The sequence below is a fragment of the Leptopilina heterotoma genome, unplaced genomic scaffold (genome assembly GCF_015476425.1).
Source record: "Leptopilina heterotoma isolate Lh14 unplaced genomic scaffold, ASM1547642v1 Lhet_111, whole genome shotgun sequence".
NCBI lineage: Eukaryota > Metazoa > Arthropoda > Insecta > Hymenoptera > Figitidae > Leptopilina > Leptopilina heterotoma.
In genome coordinates, this window is record NW_025110830.1 from 655,265 (window position 1) to 675,139 (window position 19,875).

At 20.3% G+C, this 19,875-nt stretch overlaps 2 protein-coding genes across 10 annotated transcripts in view; one reads left to right on the plus strand and one right to left on the minus strand.

Annotated features, from left to right (window-relative positions):
• Positions 1-371: 371 nt before the first annotated feature.
• LOC122504721 (2-oxoglutarate and iron-dependent oxygenase domain-containing protein 3-like) lies at positions 372-4,352 on the minus strand. The gene is made up of 4 exons (XM_043615941.1): positions 4,102-4,352; positions 1,790-2,227; positions 1,336-1,616; positions 372-1,145 (listed from the first exon to the last, which is right to left on the minus strand). The coding sequence occupies exons 1-4, from the start codon at positions 4,227-4,229 to the stop codon at positions 991-993; spliced, it is 1,002 nt and encodes a 333-aa protein (XP_043471876.1). The 5' UTR covers positions 4,230-4,352; the 3' UTR covers positions 372-990.
• A 1,037-nt stretch (positions 4,353-5,389) lies between these two features.
• Positions 5,390-19,875, plus strand: part of LOC122504730 (serine/threonine-protein kinase ICK-like) — a 38,850-nt gene continuing 24,364 nt past the window's right edge. For all 9 annotated transcript variants that reach the window (XR_006301864.1, XR_006301863.1, XM_043615967.1 and 6 more), the window contains exons 1-3: positions 5,390-5,438; positions 18,852-19,142; positions 19,715-19,836. Coding sequence is in view for 7 of the 9 variants with exons in the window: in XM_043615967.1 (XP_043471902.1) it covers positions 18,981-19,142; positions 19,715-19,836 (284 nt within the window). In the remaining 2 variants the exon portion in view is untranslated. The remainder of the gene's footprint in view (positions 5,439-18,851; positions 19,143-19,714; positions 19,837-19,875) is intronic.

Sequence of the window (19,875 nt, forward strand, 5' to 3'; positions counted from 1 at the left end):
TAGAAATAATTTAATTTTTGTATTTAAATAATTGATTTCTCGAAGAAATTGTTAAAAAAATTTAATTATTTATAGAAGAAGAAAAAGTAGAAAATAATTAAAATTTGTAGGGGTTAAAGTTATTAGTTTTAGAAATGTAAAATAAAATTTTTGTGACTACACTAAATAAAATAAACGACTTTTTTTTTTTATCTTTTATAGACTAAAAAGATTTTTTTGCATCATAAAGTCAATCCGAGGCCTGCCATTAGAATAAATTGTGTTTTAAAATATAAAAAGAAAAATTTAGGATTTAATTATATTCCACATTGATGAGATTTTAAAATTATTTCTAACAGTTTAAGACTTGAAGGCATTAAATAGAATTTATATAGAATTAAAATCTTATTTAATACTGGAATGACTTGTGTTGCTATTACAATACTTTTTACAGGTACAGATTCAATCAGTCACATAAAATCTTAATACAATAAAAATTCTCACACAATAGTCGTTCTACACTGAAAGAATTATCTTACTAATTTATATTTATTCTTATCTTTAGAAAAATGCTTTGAAACAAATTCAGAATGTTTAAAATACTTTATAAGAAACTTTCAAATATTTCCCTAAAGTCTCCTTCTTAAAAGTTTCTTCCTTAAAATTCTAGTATTTTTTAATTTTCCTAAATTCCTAAGAATTTTCGATGGATCGAAAATAAATTTAATTCGATCGAAGCAATTTTTGTTTTGGTTAATTATTATTAATGTATCAAAAAAACACACTACGAGCAAAACGGAAAATATTGTTGGGTAGCATTTTACTTTCGATCCATCTATTGACAATTTAATTATTGGTATTGGTAATATAATAATTACCTTATTATTAGTAATGGTAAAAATTACCAATGGTAGTAATAATTACAAAAAAATCGTTTTCTACTTTCTTTCAGTGTAAGAAATAGTAAGCAAGCACTCAACACGAATGGACGCAAATTGAACTAGAGATAAATTATGTTTGCTTTGGATCTATAGGTAGTCTTGGATCTGAAATTGCGAATTTTTTATCACACGTAAAGGAAACCGTTAAAGCGTAACGAGTTCCGGAAGTTACTTTCTCCACCATGTGAACATTTTCAGCACCGGACGTGAACATTGATACTCGCCCTAGAAAATGAAATTTTTATTATTAATTGAAATTAGAATGCAACGTTCAAATGAACGAAATTTATTTTTTCTTCTTCAAATTCAACATTTAGGAAAAATAAAAATAAAAACAAAAATTTCCTTTACATGAAAGTTCAGAATTTGTGGAATCTAAATTAGAATATTTTGGTTTTGTTTTGTAATTATTTACCTTTCCTAGGTTCAATTGTTGCATTGGCGCTGTGTTTATTGACGAACAAAAATCGCCCTCCTTTGAAGTCTTTGTTAAAGTCGTTTAAGTACAAAAGCGATGTGTAGTGAAACGATTCGTAAGTGACTTTATCCACATGCGGATGCCAATATTCATCGTGAATCGTTTTCGCCGGAAGATTTGTAATTCGTGAAAAGAATGTCGGCTTTGTCAAATATATTTTATCCGAATCAACTCCAAAATGATGTGCTATTGCGTGTTGTATTTTGGTTTTTACCACCCTAATGGAAATAAAAGGTAAATTAAAACAGAACAAAAAGAAAATTGTTCTTGATCCTCAAGATCTGAACGTTGAAAGTAACGGAATTTATTTTTTCCTTATTCAAATTATGTAAATATATCAAGAAAAAAATTGTTCTTTAACAATAACAGTTGTAAAAGATTAATAACTTACTTGTAAATAGCAAAATCTGCATTGTTGAAAATCTCCTTCGCCTCTTTCATGTCATAAAGATTCATAAATCCAGGGCCTTTACTCAAAGCACCGGAATGGAGATCAAGAATACTGGCTCCTCCATCAGATCCTCCTAAATTCATTCCATTGATTGCTAATTTTAATAAAACATCAGTTTCCGTGGCTGAGACTAATTTATCCGTGACTATTCGTGCACACTTTTCCGGCATGCAGCCGGGAAATTTGTCCATTTCTCCCTTATAACTGTCCGAGCAATCAACATTTTGTTGACGACTTATTAATATGTCTTTTTGCAAAGCCAATGAGATTTCTTTTCCATCTTTTGAATTGTACCACACAATGAAAAGAATGGCAAGAATTACGATACTTCTGGACCATACTTTTTGATATGGAAACATCAGACTTGATCCATATTTTCTAAAATAATACAAATAGATAACACAAAAATAAATAATAATAATAATTCGTATGACGAATTTTAAATAGGTAAATTTTATTTAATTAACTATCAATTCAATAATTTTTATAAATATAGTAAATTTTTTTTACAAAAATTCATTTATTTTTTTACAATATTTTAATAAAATTTCACGAAAGAATTCAATTATTTTCTAACATTTTAATAAAATTTCACGAAAGAATTTAATTATTTTTGAAAATTTTAATAAAATTTCACAAAAGAATTCAATTATTTTTATAAATAGTAAAATTCATCTGAGAAATTAAATTATTTTCAATACAATTTTAATTGAATTCCTCGGTAGAATTCAAATATTTTCAAAAATTTCCATAAAATTCAATTTCATCAAGAATTTAAAATTCTCTAAAAATAATTCAATTACAATTCTCAAAATATTAAAAGAAAATTCTATAGGAAAATTCAATTACTTTAAATGCAATTTTTAAATATAATCGTCTAAAAAATTGAAAGAATTCAATTATTTTCAAAAAATAATAAAATTCTTTAGAGAAATTCAAATATTTTCGAAACAAGTTTAATTCAATTTCTCGAAAGAATTTAATTATTTTCAAATAGGTATTTCTTTAAAATTCTTTAAAACAATTCAATTTTTTCTAAAATTTTAATAAATTCTTCGATCATTTCAATTATTTTTATAAATAGTAAAATCCTTTGCAGGAATTCATTTATTTTCAAAACAATTTTAATTGAATTCCTCGGCAGAATTCAAATATTTTCAAATATTTCCAATAAAATTTAATTGTTTCCTGAAATTTTAATAAATTCTTCGGAATAATTAAATTATATTTATAAATAGTCAAATTTTTCGCAAGAATTAAATTATTTCTACAAGTAATAAAATTCTTCTCAGGAATTCAAATATTTTCAATAAAATTGTAATAAAATTCTTCTTCATAAAATTCAATTGCTTTCAAAATTTTTATTTAAAATTATTAAAGAAACTCCATTATTTTAAAAAAAATTCAAAGAAATTCTTCAAAAGAATTTAATTTAGGATTTTTAAAAATTTTAATAAAATTGATAGCGAGAATTGAATTATTTTCATAAATAAAAATATTCTTCACAGGAATTCAATTATTCTCTTGAAATTTTTTGATAAGATTCTTTGCATAAGAATTCAATGATTCCCAATACATTAATATTAAAATTGAAAATATTTAAGAAGAAAATTTTTTAAAAAATTTAGGAAACAAAAAAGCAATCAACAACTAACTTCAAACTGCAAACATATTACCTTACCGGAATAGGAACACAACTATTATTAATATAGATTATGAGTCGCTATCAATATTTCCGAGTCCGAGGTAAAGTACATGACTCGAAAAGATAGACTCAAAATTATATTGTTTCACCGAGTGATAAATTCATAAAAAATGCCAATAAATATAATGAACAAAAATATTTAATTTATTTATTTAAGGATTTCATATTAATCCATACAAAGAAGTTTGATGTGATACATGCTAGAAATAGAGCAAAAAAAGTAATAAATATACAAGGAAGTTACAACCAATTAAAATTAACAAAAACGTAAAAATAAGAATAAGAAATCAATGTTCGATTCTCAGTCAAACAAAACATGTTCTAAAAGTTCGAAATTTCGAATAAAGAAAATATTCAGTCTCCAAGGAATGTTTTTTCCATTCCTAACCTCAAATTTTCAGACACTAAAGAAATTATATTTTGTTGTTCTATTCAGGAGATTCAGGATAAAAAATTGAAACAATAGAAGAATTATAAAGTAAACTAAATTTTACAGTAGAAATAAAAGAATTATTCATAACAATAGATTGTAAATAAAACAACTCACGGTTTGACATATTCAGTCTCGGGCTTTGTCGACTTTTCCTCAGTTTTTATTTTCTCCTTTTCCTTTTTCTCTACAGCTTTCTCCTTTTGTGCATCTTTTCGCTTTCCTTTCTTATGTTCATGTGTCATTTTTCAGTCAAAAGTGACTAAAATTCATGAATAGAAAATACTGTAAAGTGTAAAATTTTGTTTGACCCAAATATTATTATACGTTTGACGTTTCTCTACACCGCACACGTCGTCTGCTAGAATGACACGTATAAAAAATTGTATGGTTAGAAATTACATTTCTTCAAATTTCGTCAATTTTCTGAAAAATTTAGTTACACTTCGTGTCTTAATATTCAAATGATAAATAAATTCAAATAATAAAATTTCTCCACTTGTTGAAATGTAACTCTAATCATCAAAATTTTTTATGAAGACTCATTAAAAATTCAAATTACTGCGCGCGCTCAATTTTTCCCCTCTGCGCATGTGCGGTAAATCATTTTTTAAATTTAAAAATTTTTTTAACGCCAGTGGCCAACGAAAATTTTTTATTTTAAAAACTTTACAGTTGAAGGTAAAATTAATTTTAAAATTAATAGCAAAATAAATAAAATAATATAAAATAGTAAAATGTAGAACTGAATAACTTGAATATAAAATAAAAAAATATAAAACAAAAATAAAATGTAAAATGAAATGTAAAATGTAATGTAAAATGAAACAGAAAATAAAATATAGAAAAAAATGTAAAATAAAAACTAAATTAAAACTAAAAATATAGAATACTAAAGTAAACTAAAAAAATACTAAACATTTTGAAGTATATAAATAGTGATGTAAATTTATAAATTAATAATTATTAATAATTAATAATCAATAAATTCAGTAATAAATCGGATTTATTCAGAATTATCGATTTTTCCACAAAAAATGTGTTTTTCATTCATTTTGAAAATAAAAAAAAAACTATTTTTTACCTTGGTGAACAAATTATTTTAAAAAATCTCTTGTAATTGTGAAAAATAAATAAAATTTTGATTATATGTAAAAAATAATGATAAAAATTTCGATTCTACGTAAAAAATACTCTACATACTGAATTAATAAATAACGATTATAAAAAAAATGAAAAATAGTTTTTTTTTTAATTTAATGCACATAAGTGATGAATAAAATTTTTTTCAATATTGAGTGAAAATGAATGTTATTTGATCCCCTGGTTTTAATTTCGACAGTTTGTCGATGTGTTGTCATGGATACTTAAAAGTATGGCTGCCAGCATTTTAGTTCACAAGTGACAGCTGCACAAGAAGGTAGAAAACATAACGGAAATCATATTTTCTACTGGTATGTAAAATATCTTGTTTTGATAACAGTTTTCTTTTTCCATTCTTCATAAATTATTTTTTTGCGCATCGAAAAGTGAAATTTCCCTCTAAAAAAATTGATTTCTAAAAAAAAATTATATTTTTATTTCTAAAATAAACTTTGCGGTTATAAAAATATAAACAATTTTCTTCATAATATAAATAACTTCGGCATTGAATTTGTTTAATGTCTATTTGGTTTTTTGATTTTAATAAGTTTTGAGTGCTTCAGTGAATTAATTACATTATTGAAGAAAGTTCAATAAATAAAATCGGCGTGTAAAAGAAAAATGCAAAAGAAGAAATAAAAACTAAAACAAATATTTACTTGAGTAAATTGCGTGAGTATAATATTTCATACATTTGGATAAAATTACCGCAGTTGATTTTAATTATTATTGTTAATAATTAATATTATTATTTGTCTTTTTTCGAAGAAAATAAATTTTCACACTGATTATTGTTTCAATTAAATTTGTTTTTCTTCTTTATTTCGTTTATTTAAAAATTAACTTTACAAATAATTTTTCTATTTACATTTTTTATTTATTTAATTTATTTAATTTACTTTTTTTTATTTATATTTTAATTTATTTAATTTTTAAAATACTTCGAATTTTTTCTGTATAAAGATTACAGTTATTTTTACAATTATTTACAATTTTTTCTATATTTTATTCTTAGAATATTAAAAATTTTTTCAATATTTACAATTTTTTTCAATATTTTACACTTACAATATCTATTGACAATTTTTTCAATATTCTATTCTTGAAATATTTGCAAAAAAAATTATTTTTCATTTTTTATATTTCAAGAAAATAATGCACAAAAAAAGGAAAAATAATTTTTTTAATTTAAATGTAATTTATATTGATACAATACTATATTATGTTAATTATTTATTTATTTAGTTTAAACGATCAATTAAATTATATTGTCTCTAGTTAAAATTGAATAAATATTTCCAAACAAGGAAAATTCAAGGCAGATAGGTAAATTCCAATAAATGCATTTTTGATAAGAAATATATTAATTATTTAAAGAACTTATTAATTATAGATAGAATTAATTATAATAATTACAATTATTTGAATAATAATTATTCGGAGAAAAAAATATAAATGAATTTTTTTTTTTACATAATTTTACGATCTAATTAATTAACGCTATAATTGATATTTACTAATTTAATTGATTTTAAAGTTATTACGTTAATTTTAAAGTCAAATAATTTTTAATTATTAAAGTACATACGCAAACCGCAAAGTTTTTTTTACCGAGTACAAAAAAAAATTAACTACACTACTCTTGATTATTGTTAATATTTATTTAATGAATAATAATCAGTTTAATGGATTTTTAATTTAATTTATAATGAATAGTTTACCTCAAGTCTTGCAATATGTACAAAAAAAATACGAAAAAAAAATAAAAAAAAAACTAAGAAATGATAATAATAACAAGAAATGACTCACTTTTTGTTTTCAAGTTTTTTCTTTAAAAAAAAAAAAAAATGAGAAATGTCAGGTCGTGGCATTTCTGTATTTCTATTTATTTCCTTGCCAAGTAATCTCTGTTAAAAATTTTTATTTTCTTTTAGAAATTTAAAAATTTGAGGAAAATTTCAATTTTTGATGAATTTGGGTTTAATATGCACATATTATTGTTGTGTTATTGTTTTATATGCAGCCACATATGAATTTACATGATTTTATATAAATTTCGAACAAGGAGCGCAAGGACTCATTCCTTTAATAAATTCCATGACTTGAGAAAATCTATATTCTCGCATGTCTCGCCCGAATAAGATTAGAGACATGCAAACGTAAGAAAATGCTAATTTTTGAGAGTCCCCTTAGCTCAATATACGCGCAGTGTCCCACTTTTTGACTAATTTCATCATAAACGTATATAAAGAATAATCATTTTTTCTGATTATCTCGACGAATTTATCTTTCATTGTGTTGTTCATAAAAAATTAATTAAAAGTTGACTGAACTGAACAATAGAGAAAAGAAAAGGGAAATAGAAAAAAAAGGTGACAAAATTTTTTTTTTCAACTTTTATTTAGGGGAAACTTTCTTCAAGAAAAGTTAATAATAATAATAATAATGATGATAGTGATAAATATAAATATGAATATAAATTAATATTATAAATGTACAAGCAAAAGTGCGTTAAAATTCTTTTGCAGGAATTTAATTATTGTCATTATAATTTTTAATACAATTTCTCGAAATAATTTAATTATTTACGAAAATTTTAAGAAAACTCTTCGAAATAATTATTATTATTACATTATTTCGAAATAATTCAATCATTTTAATTAAATTTAAATCCACGAAAGAATGAAATAATTTTCAAATTTTTTTTTAAATTCTTCGAAACAATTCAATTATTTTCATCAATGATAAAATTCTTTTTAGAAGAATTCAATTATATTTTGTAAATAAATGTCATAAAATTTTTATGCAGGAATTCAATTATATTCAATTTTTTAATTTCATTAAAGAATTCAATTTTCAAAAATTTGTGTAGAATTTTTTAGAAGAATTCAATTATTTTTATGAATATTAAAATTCTTCCAAGGAATTCAATTATTTTCAATATCAGAATTTTAATGAAATTTCACCAAAAGCAATTAAATTAATTTCAAAAATTTTAATAAAATTTTTGTCAAAAATTCATCTATTTCAAATTTTTTTTTGTAAATTATTTGAAACAATTCAGTTATTTTCATCAATATGTAATAAAATTATTTAGATTAATTCAATTATTTTGAATATAATTTTCAAACAATTTTCTTGAAGAAATTCAATTATTATTCAATTACACGAAAGAATTCAATTATTTACAAAAATTTTTTAAATTATTTAAACCAATACAATTATTTTCATAAATAAAATAAAATTTTTCAGAGGAATTCGATTATTTTCAAAAATTAAAAATTTGTGTAGAATTTTTTAGAAGAATAATTCAATTATTTTTATGAAAATGAAAATTTTTCGAAGGATTTCCATTATTTTTATTCCTACAATTTTAATAAAATTTCACCACGCAATTAAAAATTAATTTCAAAAATTTTAATAAAATTTTTGTCAAGAATTCAATTATTTACAAAATTTTAATAAAATTTTTGTCAAGAATTCAATTATTTCAAAAGTTTTAATAAAATTTTTGTCAGGAATTTAATTATTTGAAAAGTTTTTTTTGTAAATTATTTGAAACAATTTTTTTGCAGAAATTCAATTATTCAATTACACGAAAGAATTCAATTATTTTCAAAAATTGTTAAATTCTTCACAACAATACAACAATTATTTTTATAAATAATATAAAGTTCTTAATAGAAATTAACAATTATTTTCAAAAATTTTAGTAAATTACTTTGTAGAAATTCAATTATATTTATAAAAAAAATAAAATTTTTTAAATTAATTCAATTAATTTTAAATATAATTTAATAAAATTATTTTCAGGAATTTAACTATTTTCAAAAATTTTCTTTAAATTCTATGCAAAAATTAAATTATTTCAGATTTAAAAATGATAATAGCATTAAAAATTCAGAACATTTTTTAACAAAAATATTATCCGTCTCAGAATTAAAAAAATTTCACTTATTAGCTTGAAATTATGGAAAATAAAATAATTTCTAAATTATTTATTTACAGCATAAACGAATTTACTTATTAATGATTGTATATCATTGTATGATTATGGCAATGATTATTATAATAATGATGCTAATAAAAATAAAAATACTAATTGCTAATAATAATACTAATAATACTAATAAAGATAATATATAATAGTGATAATAAATTTAATAAAACATGGAAAACATTATTTAAAAAATAGAAAAAATTATAAAAAAAAAGATTCAAGAGGAAAATTAGAAATGAATTTATATTTAGGTAGAAAAAACTAAAAATAGAATTTATTAAAATTCTTTTTATTCATTCAATTAAAATTATGGCTTATTATATGCTGTATAATATCCCCCTATAATATTTAGTGTAATGTATTTTAAGAACATAAAAAAATAATAAGTCGATAACTAAATTATTGGACAAGTTTTATTGCCAGGAAATTTATATTAGTATAACAAACCCTAAGTAGTTTTTAATGTTGTTTGCTTTATATGTGTGCAAAGAAAAAAAAATATATATATACAAATATTCGTTTTTCGGTATTTAGAACAAAGTTTCATAAATTTAGAATTATTGTACGATTATAACAAAGTTTCTCTATTTTATTCGCTCCATTTATAATGATTCGTAAATAGTTATATACACGCTTTAATGAAACTATAATTTAAACATTACATAACTCTAGTCTCATAAAAACTTATATATATATATCGACAGTTTTCCACTATTTTATTATTTATATACTTTTAAATCAAAAAGAAAAAACGCAGGTGTGTTTATAATTTTAAAGAAAATATGGGAAAAAATAGAGTAAAAATTTATTTAATAATAGACAAGAAATTGTTTATTTTAATGAAATAATTTTTTTTTCATTATTATTTTGACTACGTATTATTATTATTTATATTATTTATTTATAGTTGTAAATATTAATAATAAATTTGAATTAGTAAAAACGTTTACTAACTTCAATTAGTGACTGATTTTTTTGCTCTTGAATTAGTAAATTTTACTAATAAATAGTAATTTCTACTAATTTATTAATAAAACTTAGTAATTAAATTACAATTCATTTATTAAATTAGTAGAAATTACTTTAAAATAGTTGGTAAATAATAAATCTTTACTAAATTTTTAGTAAATTTTACTAAATATTTAGTAAATTAGAATTTACTTATTAAATTAGTAGTAATTACTTTTTTAAAAATTTTCTTTTTACATATTTTCAATTTTAAAATTAATGTATTGAAAAACATTGAATTCTTGCAAAGTATTTATAGTAAAAAAATTTGAAAATAATTGAATTCATTAAATGAATTTTATCAACATTTTTTCCAAAAATTGAATTCTTTCGAGAAAATGTAATTAAAATTGTATTGAAAATAATTTAATTCTTGGAAAATTTTTTATTTAAATTCTTTAAAATAATATTGAACTTGTTTTGAAGAATTTATTTCACTATTCTTGAAGATAAAGTGAATTTTTAAAAAATAATTTTTACTAAAAATTATGAATGTAAGTAATTGAATTTTAAGAAGAATTTCTTTTAAGTTTTTAAAATAATCGTGTTTATTAATAATTTGTAATTAACTATTTTCCTATTAAATTATATTAAAATTATTCATAGAAAATTTAATTCTTTTAAACAATTATATTAGAGTTTTTGTAAATAATTACATTTATTTTAAGAATTTCATTAAATTTCGTAAAAATAATGTAATTTTTTAAAGTAATTTTAATTGAAAATGTTGAAAATAATTGAAATTTACAAAGAATTATGATTAACAACTTTTGAGAGCAATTAAAATTATCTTGAATATAATTGAAAATTTTTTCTAGAAATTTAATTAAAATTGTGATTGAAAATAATTGTAATTCTCATAAGAATTTTATTATTTACAAAAATAATTGAATTCTTTGCCAAAAATTTTATAATTTACAAAAATAATTGAATTTTTGCCAAGAATTTTATAATCTACAAGAATAATTGAACTCTTGCCAAGAATGTTATAATTTATAAAAATAATTGAATTGTTTCGAAGAATTGTTGAAGATAATTGAATTTTTATTAAAACTCTTGAAAATATAATTGAATTTAAATAATATTTTTAAAGATAAAATTGTATTCTTTCGAGAAATTTAATTTAAAATAATTGAATTCCTTTGAAGAATTTTATTATTTATGAAAATATTTTTTTAATTTTTGTGAAGAATTTTCTTATTTATGAAAATATTTTATATTCTTGCGAAGAATTTTCTTATATTTATGAAAATAATTCAATTCTTGCGGAGGATTTTACAATTCATAAAAATAATTGAATTGTTACGAAGAATTTTTTTTTTCTGAATTTTTGAAAATAATTAAATTTTTTGAAGGAATTTTATTAAAAATTTTGAAAATATATAATGATTTTTTTTAAAAAGAATTTTATCAAAATTTTTGAAAATAATTGAATTTATATTTAAAATTCTTGAAAATAATCGAATGTAATTAATATTTTTAAAAATAATTGTATTCTTTCGAGAAATTTTATTAAAATTGTATTGGAAATAATTGAATTGCTCTAAAGAATATTTTATTATTTATGAGAATAATGAATTTCTTGCGAAATTTTTTTTTTTAATTTTTGAATAATAATAATTAAAAATATTTAATATTATGTACTTAATAAGTGAATTTAAAAAATTTTTAAATCTGTAAATATTTAAAAATTGATGTTTATTCTTGAAAATATAAAATTTTTTAATTTACAAAATAATAATAAATGGAACACCGAGTTCAGCGTGCTTGCGCGCATATCATTTGCTAGTTTAATAATTAAATTAGAATTCATTTATTATGTTAGTGTATAGAAATTACTTTAATATAATTAATAAATAATAAATGTTTACTAAACTTTTAGTAAATAATAAATGTTTAATAAATTTTTACTAAAAGTTTAGTAAATATTACTAAATATTTAGTAAATTAGAAAATACTTATTAAATTAGTAGAAATTACTATTTATTCACACTTTTTCTGCGGATATCAAATTGAGACAAAAAAACCGTCTTAGTAAAATTTACTAATTAAAAAATAAATATATTTATAAGAAACAAAGTTTTCAACAGCAAATTTTTTTTAATTTTTTTTTTCGCCAAACGTAGTACTGTAGTACTATAAATTTTAATAGAAATCTTGGTAATTGCGCGCGCTCGATTACAAACATAAAATATATGTATACACAATAAACGGCATATCAAGTTCATGAATCATTTTTAAGCACATGTCACATATACAGTTTATAATTTTTTTTCTAAACTGTATGAGTTGTGAAAAAGTTTTCCCCTTTTTTACTTTCTTATATATATATTAGAGAGATATCTTGGAACCAGTTCATTGTATCTACAGAAATAGTTAAATCGATAGAGAATGTCTTGTTCACGACATCTGGCAATTTTCTACTTTGTTTTTATTTTTAAATGTCGTGACGATAAATTGGAAATATTTTCAAAATGCTCCATTTTTATTTATATTTTATGTCAAAAAAAAAGAAGAGAAAAAATATGTGAATGTATCGATTTACCGCGTATACTAAATTCCTTCATTTAGATATTGTGGAAGTAATTTTTTTCCTGTGGGAAATTTCTCTTAACTGTTTATATATTATACTATGTAATATATTTTGAAACCAAAGAATCGATATTTTAATATACAAGTAAATTATTGACACTTATTTATAAAGAACCTTGGAAATTTTCCTTTTTTACTCGGAAAAAATGTGGAGTAGCTTTTTAAGTATTTTAATAAAATGTAAGTTCAAATGTCTGGAATTTCTATGTGGATTTCTCCTTTTTGAAATTATTTTTTTATACAATTTCCAGATAAAGTTTTGCTATTCAAGTGAATTTTCCAAATTTTTACTAAAATTTCTTTAGACGTTTAGAAAAAGGAAAAAACGTAATAATTAAATAAAATAATCAATAAAAAGTAAATTAAAATCAAAAATTTCTTTTTGACAAAAAATTTTGTCGTTTATTTAAATATTTATTTTCGATTTTTTCAAGTACAAATCTATTTTTATTTTTGGGCAATTCGTCACTAAAAGTATTTATTTATTTATTTATTTACAAAAATAAGATAATAAAATAGTAAATGAATAATAAAATAAAAAAATAATAAATGAATAAGATAATAAAAAATACAAAAAATACACTGAAAAAAATGTATTTGATCCGAATAGTTTACTTGTCTATTGTCAAATTTACACTTGAATCAAATAATTTTCATTTAAATAAATTAGATGGTATTATTTGCTTCAAATACTAAAATTGTTGCTTCAAATAAAATTTCTTCGGCAGAAATAAAAATGGAGATAAAAATTATTGGATTCAAGTGAATATTTAATTTAATTGCTTCAAATAAAATTTCTTCGACAGAAATAAAAATCGAGATAAAAATCATTTGATTCAAGAATAAATATTTATTTACTAATAAACAAGAAATCGGTTATTTGAATCAAATCAATTTTTCATGTTGCAAAAAATTCATAAAATTCATAAATTATTTTTATAAAATATCAAAAATAAATTTCAAGAAAGAAAATAATTTTTTTCCTTTTCTTTGTACTTTTATTCTGTATAATGAACTTTTCCAATAAGTATAATTAGTATTAATAATAAATTTTTTCAATTCAATGATGAGAAATGCCGGATTCAGAGAAAGATATATTGTTGAAGACCTTATCAAAGGCTATAGACAATATATATGAGACTCGTAAATATCTCATAAAGTTCCTCCTTAAGATCGATACATCATAACAAAGTTCCGCAGTTCCTTGGACGTTCATGAAAGGTCATATTCTTACAATTTCTTTTTTTCATTTTCGTTACGGTAATTGAATTTTTCAAAATGACAATGCACTACCTGTCGTGATATATAAAAGAAGAAATAATTTTTTTTTTTTGCATATATATTTATGAGAAAAATAGTAATAAAGCCATTATGCATATCAGAATATTTTATCAATGTGTAAATCAATTTTTCAAACATTTTAATACACAGCGAGTTTTTAGTATGAAGGCTATAAACTTATATTATACAGTTTAGAATATAATTGAAAATATAAAAAGAAAAATTTCCACACACTTAAAAAAAAAATTGAATCATATAAAAAATCGATTGATCTTGAGAGTAACAATTAATCATATAATAATTATATTGTTATTTATAAATTTAGAGCGAAAGTCTTTTTATTTATTTTTATTTCTGGTTCCAAGTATACTTGAGAATGAGATTAAAAAAAAATTAATTTCACGAAATTTCGTATCAATATTGTTAAAATTTTCAATAATATTTTTTCTTTGAAAAAACTTAATTTAGATCTAGAAAAAAAATATAAAAAATTTTTATAATTCATTATGAAAATCATTTTTAATTTATTAATAAGTTAATATAAACGATAGAGTGAAAAAATTAAATTTTTTTCTAAATTTTAATTTAATTTTAATTTTAATTTCATTTCTAAATAATTAACTAGCTTTTTATTTTTTAATTCACTCTCTAAATTTGAATTGATAGAAATAATTACTATAATTACTTTTTGCTTCTGAATTATGTAAATTTTACTTATAAATTCAAAGAACTTATTTTTTAATTCTTAATTATTTAAATTTTACTAATAATTGAAAAAATAAATCTATTACCTTATATAGTAAATTTTAATTATTTAAAGAAAAATTGTTAATAAGTTTAATTAGTTAAAATTGTTAGTTTTTACAAATTCAAATTTAGAGTATAAATTTTGTTGTGTTATTTTAGCAGAAAAATTTTATTATTTTATTTTCCATTATTATTTTTTGAATTTTAAAAGATAAAATTTTTGTGAAAAAATTGTAACAATTTTCGTAACATTCTGTAATTTTAAGAATAGAATATATTTTTCTAAGTTTCTAATTTTAATTAATTTATATAATCTGAAATTATTTATAAATTAAAGTGGATTTTTAATAATTATATCTTTTGCTGCTATTTGCAAAATAATAATAATAATAAAAATAAAAAAAAAAAATAATAATAATAATAATAATAAGAAGTAAAAAATTGAATACAGTGTACCGCTCGCTGGCTCGAGTATAACGTTTGCTAGTAAACAAATAATTAACTAGACGATTTTAAAATTGCGAAGCAAATTTTAACGTCTGAGTTAATTATTGTAGGAGAATAATAAAAAAATAAACAAGTAAATAAATAATAGTAAAATGATAGAAAAATAATAGAAGAATAAAAAGAAAATTATTCAACAATAATAAAAAAATGAAAGAAAAAAAAATAATTCGAAATAGTAGAAAAATAATATAGAAAAGTAATAAGAAAGTAATAAGAAAGTAATAAGAAAATAATAAAATAAAATAAAATAAAACAAGAAAATAATATTTCTGTGTGTTCCACATTTTTTCACGTACAGTAATAGTAGTGAAATTTAAATTAAGTAAATTGTGTCTAGAGCGTGCGTGCATTAATATGTGTTTGTGTGACACTTGTCATAAATTTTTCTACGCACAGTAAATAAAGTTTGACATAAACATAAATCAATAAAGAATAACTGTAAAACAAGTTCAACACAATTCACTTTTACCCTGACCTGTTCAAACTGAAATATAAATCTTCGAATAAGAAATATTCTTGGAATTCGAATTATCTTCTCATTTGGAATTTCCCCCTGTTACTCGGTATTTTGATCTATAAAAAAAAAGAAATTTATTTCTATTGCCCACCTATTCAATATTAATGACTGTTAGAAGAATTTTTCTTTCTTTGTTTTAGAGCAAATTTCCGCTTACTGGTTTTTAAAGTCTCTTTTTTATTCCTTGCATTGCGTATTTAGAATTGTAAATTTCATTTTTATAATGATTAGAAAACTACTTTCTATGCACCTACTAATGTTATTTTTTTTATTTTTAATAGTGCTAATACTACTTTTTTAGTTTTACTACTACTAATACTAGTTTTTAGTTTTAATACTAATAATACTACTTTTTTAGTTTTAATACTAATAATATTACTTTTTTAGATTCACTACTACTAATACTACTTTTTTTAGTTTTAATACTACTAAATACTACTTCTTTTAGTTTTAATACTACTAACACTACTTTTTTTATTTTTAATTCTATTGATTTTTTTATTCAATAATTCTAAATGATTGAAAAAACTACTTTTGTTACTTATAATAAAAATCAGAAAATTAAATATCTATTTATTTTTACATTCTCATCAAAAATGAGAAAGTCTTGTTTTTATTAATATTATTTCAACTAAATAATGGTATTTGTTTCCAAGTACAGAAATTAGTGCGAATAATTTTTTTTAAATAAATATTTACTTGAAGAGGTAAATTATTTTCATTTGCATCAAATAAAATAATTGTTTCCCTAATTAAAATTTCTTTTTCTATAATAATAAAAGGAAATATTAAAAATAGATATTTTTTTAAATAAATATTTTTTGAATTAGTGTATTTTATTTTCAAATGAGGAAATTTAGTCCGATAATATTTCTTAAATAAATGCCATGACTTGAAGTATTTTTTTTTTAAATAATAAATACTTTGAATAAACTTGAAGAAAACATTTTTTGGTTGAATCAAATACAATAATTTTAAAACATATTATTAAATTTTTATCATTAAATATTTTTTATTCTTTTCATTTTTGTCTGACTAAAAATTTCTTCTACTACTGCTACAACTATATATTATAGTCTGATTAAAACTGTCTTATTATACTAATTTTATAACATTTTTTTGAATAATTTTGAATGTCATAGTCTGACTAAAACGGCCTTTTACTACTTAAAAAACATTTTAATTGATTCCTATTTTAAAGAAACTTGAAGCAAATAGTTTTTATTTGAATAAAATAAAATAATTTTAAAACAAATTTTAAAAATCAGGGAAAAGTCAAAGGTTTTTATTAAAAGTACTGGAAGAAATTAAATTTTTAGAATTCATAAGAAAACTCTGAATTTTTCGTGCCTTTTTTGTTTGACTTATAAACTATGAAACTACTATGAATTCCAATATAAAACATTCAAAATTTTTTCTAATTCTGACCAGAATAAATTTTTTAATATTATTTAATTATTTTAGTTATTAATTTAAGTACAGTCTTTAGTTATTTTAGTACTCTGTACGAAAGGGTTTTACCCGTCAACTTCTTAAATAAATAAATAAATAAATTATTTCAAAAGTTTTAACACAATTATCTTGATAAATAAGAAAATTCTTTACAAAAATTCAATTATTTTTAGGAATAAAAAAATTTTTTTTGCAAAATTCAATTATTTTCGCATAAATAACAATATTCATCACAAGAATTCAATTATTTTCAAAAGTAATGAAATTCTTCGAAGAAATTCAATTATTTTTAAAAATGTTAACGAATATCTCGTCAAGAATTCAATTATCTTTATAAATAGCAAAATTTTTCGTCAAAAATTTAATTATTTTCAAAAATTTAAATAAAATTCTTTGCAAAATTTCAATTATTTTCAAAACTTTTTCGCAATTCAATGATTTTCAATATTTAATATTTTCATAAAATTTATTAAATAATTTTTTATGCAATTTTACGTAAACATTCAATTATTATCATAAATGATAAAATTTCATTTAGGAATTCAATTATTTCCATCGCAGAATTTCCATTATTTTTAATACAATTTTAAATAAATTCCTCGAAAAATGAAATTATTCTTAAAAATTTTATTTAAACTTGACGAAAGAATTGAATTTTAAGAAACATTCCATTATTCAATAGAATAATAAAATTCGTTGGAATAATTTAATTATTTTTATAAATAACTTTTTATTCGTCTGAGGAAATCAATTATATTCAAAACTTTTTAAATAATTTTCGATAAATATCAAAATTCATCATAAGAATTCAATTCTTTTGAAATCCAATAAAATACTTTGCGAAAATTAAATTATTTAAAAAATTTTTTTTAAATTCCCGTTAAAAATTAAATTTCCTTTATAAATAGATAGCGAAATTCTTCTAAAGAATTAAATTATTGTCAAAAATTTTAATAATATTCTTGTCAAAATTCCAATTATTTAAACGAAATTTAATCAAAATTCTTCGCATGAATTCAATTATTTAAAAAGATTTTAATAAAATTCGTCAAAAAGTTTTCAATTATTTTCAAAAACTGTTATAAAATTCTTTAATATTATAATAAATTTCAGTAAAATTTTAATTAAATTCCTTAAAAGAAATTAATTATTTTCAAAAGTTGTTAATAAAATTATCATTGTAGAAATTAAATTCTAAGAAACATTCAATTATTGAATAAATTATTTATTTTTGTATTTAAATAATTGGATTCTCGTAGAATTTTCCAATAAAAATTGATTTTCATTTCATAAAAATGAATTTCAGTTAAAATTTTAGATAATAATTGAATATTAAAAGCATTAGTGGGGAATATTTAGAAATAATTGAATTTTGAAAAGGTTTCGAATTCAAATCTTTGAAAATTAGAATTTTTTGAACTTTTAACTAACAATTTAATAAAATTTGAAATTTTCGAAAATTTTAACTCCTCTGAAAAAATAATAATGAATCAGGGAAAAACGAAATTAAATTTTTGTGTGGTAACCCTGTTTACGAAATTTTATTGAAATTTTTGTCAAAATTGAGAATATAAAAAATATTTGAAATTTTTAATGTGAAAATTTCTTTTTAATTTACAGAAGTAAATGTAAGGAAGCAATGTTATCCAAGGCTTCGCCGAATGTAAATTCGGCATTTACGTAATAAAAATTAATTAAAAAGTGAATGACTTACATCAAAGAGGGTTGGAATTTTGGAATGAAGATCAAATGAAGATGAATCGATATATCACCTTGAACCAACTGGGCGATGGAACATTTGGCTCAGTTGTTCTCGGCGAAAGAATCGACACCGGCGAGAAAGTTGCAATCAAGAGGATGAAGCGGAAATATTATTCCTGGGAGGAGGCTATGAATCTTCGAGAAGTCAAGGTTTTTTCATTTTTTACAAATAATTTCTACAGAAACGTAAAAGAAATTTTTTTTTTTTAAACTTTATATTTCAATTTTTTTTAATGTTCATATCTCTTTCTTCTTCTTTCTCACTTTAATTTTTTCTCTTTCTCTTCTCAATTTTTTCTCCATTTTTATAATCTTCTCTTTCTTTTTTTTTCACTTCAATTTTTTTCTCTTTCTCTTCTTAATTTTTTCTTCATTTTTTTAATCATCTCTTTCTTCTTTTTTTTCACTTCAATTTTTTTCTCTTTCTCTTCTCAATTTTTTCTCCATTTTTTTAATCATCTCTTTCTTCTTTTTTTTCACTTCAATTTTTTTCTCTTTCTCTTCTCAATTTTTTCTCATATTAGGAGCGATGTATTTATTAAATATTTAAATAAACATTTTATTGTAAATTTAATGGACGATTTTAATTTCTACATTTAATTTTGTTATTACGAATGATAAAAATTTTTATTGAAAAGTAATAATTATTATTAAACTATATTAATTGTATGGTAAAAATAATTAATCATAGTTTTGACAAAAAAAATTCTTCTTTTTTGCAGTCTTTGAAAAAACTGAGCCATGCCAACGTCGTGAAGTTGAAGGAAGTCATAAGAGAAAATGACGTTTTATACTTTGTCTTCGAGTACATGAAGGAAAATTTGTATCAATTAATGAAAGACAGGTGAATAATTTATCATTTTCATTCCACATTTATAAGAGA